We start from the raw sequence: 5,574 nt of genomic DNA on the forward strand, positions 1-5,574 counted from the left end.
AATAATTTAATGATGATGATGATGTGGAGGAAAGTTATTAATTAACTCAAATGACTGTACAGCGCTATATATTCATCACTGAGGTTATTGATTTATTTTGTGCTTTATATTTTTATAGGGCTGAAACCAAGAATGGAAAATACCAAAACCACTCAAAGTAAGTAAACTACAGGTGTTTATCAGTCCCATAGAGGTCTGTGTTAATAGTTGTAGGGTGAACAGTGTCATCTGGGAATTAATTCACATCTTCAAACTAACTGTTCTTGTAGTCTAAGTCAAGCCCAAACTATTACTTATTAAATGTGGTCGAACGTACTAAATGTACCTGGATTAAGACTGAATTATCTGTTGTTGTAAAAGTTAAAGCAGCTTTAACATCAAACCTTGTCGGAAAATTACAGCCTGTGTCTGAAGTATCTGAAGTCCAGATGAGTCTGTATCGTTACAACACAACTGGTGTCTGACCACTACATGTTTTCATTTAAGAGACAATAACCTAAATATTCTGATAAATAACCAAAGTTCTGACCTGAGAACCAGTTACATAAACACAAGATCACAACAAGAGTTTATCTAGTTGTGAGTGGACTCGTGATTCTAGTGTTTTAGACAGACAGGTCGGCTTCACTATAGGCTGAGAGTTCATAGTTGTTGAGGTCACAAATGTCACCTGAGCATTCCTCAATATCAAGGAGATTTTTCTTGAAGTAAAGGTTTAACTAAAAATGTGTACAGGTGATGACATGAGCACTGAGGTGTAGGATCTGTAGCTCAAAGATGTGTTCACCAGGGGACTTCATTATATTTATCACTTGATTGTATACCTGTGAATATGTGACAGGTGTGAGAAATGAAAATCTATTAATGATGATGTGAGGACTAGGAGAGTGGGTATGGATATGTTATCAGACATGTCATATGATGCAATGAAATGGTTATAAAGAGCTACAACCAAGTCACTTTTATTGTTGTGGTTATGAGTTTTACTAGTTTCCAGAATGTATTTCCATTACCATCACACTTTGAGAAGGCAGATAGATAATAATCAGATTTTGTTTTTCTTATGAAGGAGACGAGTCAGTGTCTCTGCTGTCTGAAGTCCTGCCAGCCGGTGTCTGTGCCAGAGGCTCAGGACCAAAGTTTAACATGATGCGACATGCTGATGAGCCTCTCAGGATGGTGCTGCTTGGGAAGACTGGTAATGGGAAGAGTGCAGCTGGAAACACCATTTTAGGAGAAGAACTTTTTAAATCCAGAGCCAGCCAGAGGTCTGTGACCAAGAGTTGCCAGAAAGCATCAGGAGAGATTGATGGACGGTCTGTTGCTGTGGTCGACACCCCCGGCTTGTTTGATACAACTCTCTCTGAGGATGAAATCCATCAGGAGATTGTGAATTGTATCACCATGTTGTCTCCTGGACCTCATGTGTTCTTACTGGTGCTGCAGATCGGCCGATTTACACAAGAGGAAGAAGTCACAGTAGAACTGATCAAGAAGTACTTCGGCCAAAAGTCTAAAGATTTTACCATCGTTCTGTTCACCAGAGGAGATAACCTGAACAATCAGTCAGTTGAAAGTTACATAGAAGAAGAGTGTGTTGACTTTGTTAAACACCTGATGGAAGAGTGTGGAGGGAGATACCACGTCTTCAATAACAAAGACAAAACAAACCACACACAAGTCAGTCAGCTGTTCTCCAAGATTGAAACAATGCTGCAGAAAACTGGTGACAGCTGCTACAACGCTGAGTTGTTCCGATTCTCAAAGGAAGAAATACGAAAGAAAATGGGAAACATGATGAGAGAGAATCACAGAAAAGAAGAGTGTGAAAGAATCAATGAAGAAAAGAGGAGAAGAGAACAAGCAGAGATATCTGGAATGGAACAAAGATATCAACAACTCATGGAAACAAAACAGATGAAAGAACAAATGAGAAGAATGACACACAAAGAAACGCAGCAGCTTGATGAGAAACAAACACGTGATTATTCTGAATTGGAGGAAGAAATAAAAAATCTAAAAGAAAAACTGGAAACCATGAAACAACAAGACAAAACACACATGAACAATTACAACATAAAAATATGTGTCATCCTCTAAATATTCAGTCAGTACTGTAAATCATTATGATTTTATGTAGAACTACACTGAAGATATGTTCTTTCAATGTGTTTGTGTTGTGATAAGCAGGTCTGGAGGAGGACCTGCCTGAGGAGAAGGGGGAGGGGCCTAGCTTGATCAGGAGCTTCTGTACAGTGTAGGAGTTCAGGTGTGAGCCCTTTTAGCATACCAGGTACCTGGTTCCTGTGTAGTGCATATGGTTTACAGTATATTATCTGTTGAGGTAAAAGATTTCATTGTTTCTGACTGATCACCCACAGCGTTCATCACATTACCTGGAAATCAGCGTACACCTCCTTACAGTCCTTCAAACCACAGGGATATTATAGTTTGTTTTTTAATCTGTTCCTGTTTCTGCTGTTTGTCCGCATCAGTTGTCCTATATTGTTTTAATAACTTTAAAAGATGTTACAACTCAAAGCACAGTGCTGGTGGTTGCACATATAGTTATGGATGTTAATTACATGTAACTGCCAGTGATAGTGGCTCTGAAGCCATTTTCCATCATTTTATTGACGCATCGGTGACATGTGGCAGACTTTAAAAACTCCTTTTCTCTCTTCTTCTCTTGGTCATATAAAATCAGATTTCAGGTGAGAAGAAATGATTGTGTTCTGTAAATATTTGAGTGGGTTTTTTAAATAGTTTTTTGTCCATTTACAATTTAAATAAATCTTGTCAGTGCTCTCTGGTGGACAAATGATGTAATAGTATGTAGTTACATGCAGCCTAGTGTCTCTTGTCTCAAGTCGAACATCAAGTGTTTTTTTTATTTATTCTCAAAGGCTTTCCCTTCATCATATAAATAAATGTAAATTTAATGGTCCTTAAATTACCCCCAAACATATCTTTGATATTTCCCTTTTAAATATTCTTTTTCTTTTCAGCATATACTGTATATACACATTGGTATCTACACAAAATATTTGTCCTGGCAGTCTTGTGTAGGTTTATTGCCAGAGTTCCAATATACTGTACATATGACAACCTGGGTGTATCCCTCTGCTCCAGCCAGAGATTTTGCCCCCATTAAAAGATATTACATTGATATCAAAATACATCACATCATTGAAAATATAATACTGTACAAACATGCATGCAACATTTTGTATAATTCATTATTTCATGCAAGACTGATACCCTCTATAAGAAATGTGCCATTTTTTCAGTTTGAATGTAATTTTAATGGTAAAATGATTTCAATATCAATTTCATCATCATAATCAAAATTTCATTTGACTTAAATTAACTGCATGCATTACAGAAAACATTAAGTAGCACTGAATCCTGCAAAGTATTGACCCAAACTACCTGCAGTTCTATATCACCACCACTAGATGTCAGTAAACGGCCGTATTTCAGTCTGCATCAAACCCATGGAGACATACTGTACTTTGGCCGTATGAACTGAAGGTATTATTTTAACATTAGCTTCAGTACAGACTGAGTTACTCAGTGCTTCAACTGTCCAGACTACTGAATGTTTTTGTCTCATATAATGATCTGTATGTGGAAAAATAATCATAGTGTTTGAATTCTTATCATTGAAAGGAATCTAACACAATTCTTCCAACTGACATGCCACTCAACACAGTGCTACTCACCTCCTTCTCCAGCAGGGAGCAGGACTGGTTTGTTGGTCTGACCGGGGATTAGGGGACAGGGCTGCCGAAAGTTTGTCTGCATTGATTCAATTTCGGCTAAAAGAGTGAAATGTAAACACTCTCTTTTCTGTGAAGATATTCAGTAATGATGTTAGTAAACTCATCTGTTTCACTATGGACTAAGCCAACAGGTTAATCTTCCACTCACAGAGCTGGGCGGTGTACTGAGTCAAGTAAGGCCTGATTTTTCTGATGTTGTATAGAGCGAAGTGGCACCGTGAGACAGAAGCTACATGGTCAGAGAAGGAAGGTCATCAAACGTGACACCCAGGTAGAGAGGTTAAGTTGAATGTGGCGTTCCTTCATCCATGTGGATATATCAGAGAGACAGGCTGAAGTCCGAACAGAGACCATGGGGACGTCTGGTGGGAACAACAGGTATAGCTGGGTGTCATTAGCCTAGCAGTGGTATGAGAAGCCATGTGAGCAGATATTTGGACCCAAGGAGGTGGTGTATATTGCAAAGAGGAGGGGTCCCGGTACCGATCCTTGAGGTACTCCAGTGGAGATAGGATAAGGACATTTGTCCTTGCCATGACACACTGAAAGAGCAACCAGTGAGATAGGATTCAAACCAAGAAAGTGCTTTGCCCAAGATGCCCATGTTGGAGAGTAGAGATAGCAGGATGTGGTGGTTCACTGTATCAAAGGCTGCTGATAGGTCCAGCAAGATAAGAATTGAGGACTTATTGCCCTTATTTGGCATGTGCTGTAACCATTCAGCCACTGGGGCTTTCAACATTTGTTTCTTTGAACCATAATGACAAAGGTCATCTAACCTTAACAACATAGTCATTTTAGACTAGTTGTGTCTGTGCCTAAACCTGACCAAAGCTTAGCCATAGAGGTGTGAGAAAACTGGTGGAATTTGTAATAAAAGACACAGACAAATAATCTGGGCTGATAAGGAGGGAGATCAGAAAATGTGTGTCAGTCACTACGTATTTTATCAGTAGCATTTAGCAGGGAACATGAAGACATTTTAGAGCCATGGTTCTTGGTTTAATGTATATAAGATTATTAACAATTAATTGAAGAAAGCCTTGAATGTGAATTTAATTTTTTAGATTTTTTTTATCTTCAAACAGAACTTTCACCTCCCTCAGAGGTGTAGCAAACAGTCAAACTGCAGGTCAAAGTTCACATTTACTGACTGTGACTGTGTTGCTGCCAAGTTTGTGAGTATCATATTAAGAGAAGCAGGAGAGAACTCGAGATCAAGATTTCCCTCCATGCTGTAAATGCATTCATATTAATCTGACATCTTAACATTGTTATTAGCATCATTACTTCATGACAGTTCACATTTTTTCTAACAATTTTGTTTTGTTTTTGAATGTTTTCCCCTTAAGACAACCTTCTTTTTCCTCCCTCAATTTCCTTCAAAAACAATATGTAGAGTCATTCAACTGCAGAATCATAATACCACAATCAACCTGTTTTTTTCTTTTTTCAGATTATGCATGCCATTCTTATTCTTATTGCAAGGCAGGGTAATTGTGTATGAAATAAAGGTCATTGCTGATAGTTGGAAAAAAGTATAACTTGAACAAATATAAAAACAGACATATGTACTATACTGACAGTTTGTCATAGGTTGCCCTGATGGACAGTATGTTTGAACACTTTTGGACTTTGTTGGACTCTTGGTTTGCACTTTTGAGTCATTTCCTGTTTTATTTTGAAATCACTTCACTTGTGTGTCTTATGTTAGTTACTTCCTGTCTTTTTCTTGTGTTTTCCCTCCAGTGTAATTGTCTGCCCCGCCCTAATGTGTTTCACCTGTGTT

General features: G+C 38.2%; 1 protein-coding gene across 1 annotated transcript; it reads left to right on the forward strand.

The window, feature by feature from the left end:
• Positions 1-1,149: 1,149 nt before the first annotated feature.
• LOC111239678 (GTPase IMAP family member 7-like) lies at positions 1,150-2,261 on the forward strand. Its single transcript, XM_022769572.1, has 2 exons — positions 1,150-1,825; positions 2,191-2,261. The coding sequence occupies exons 1-2, from the start codon at positions 1,150-1,152 to the stop codon at positions 2,259-2,261; spliced, it is 747 nt and encodes a 248-aa protein (XP_022625293.1).
• Positions 2,262-5,574: the final 3,313 nt, after the last annotated feature.

The sequence above is a fragment of the Seriola dumerili genome, unplaced genomic scaffold (assembly GCF_002260705.1).
Source record: "Seriola dumerili isolate Sdu_G_001 unplaced genomic scaffold, Sdu_1.0 BDQW01003946.1, whole genome shotgun sequence".
Lineage (NCBI taxonomy): Eukaryota > Metazoa > Chordata > Actinopteri > Carangiformes > Carangidae > Seriola > Seriola dumerili.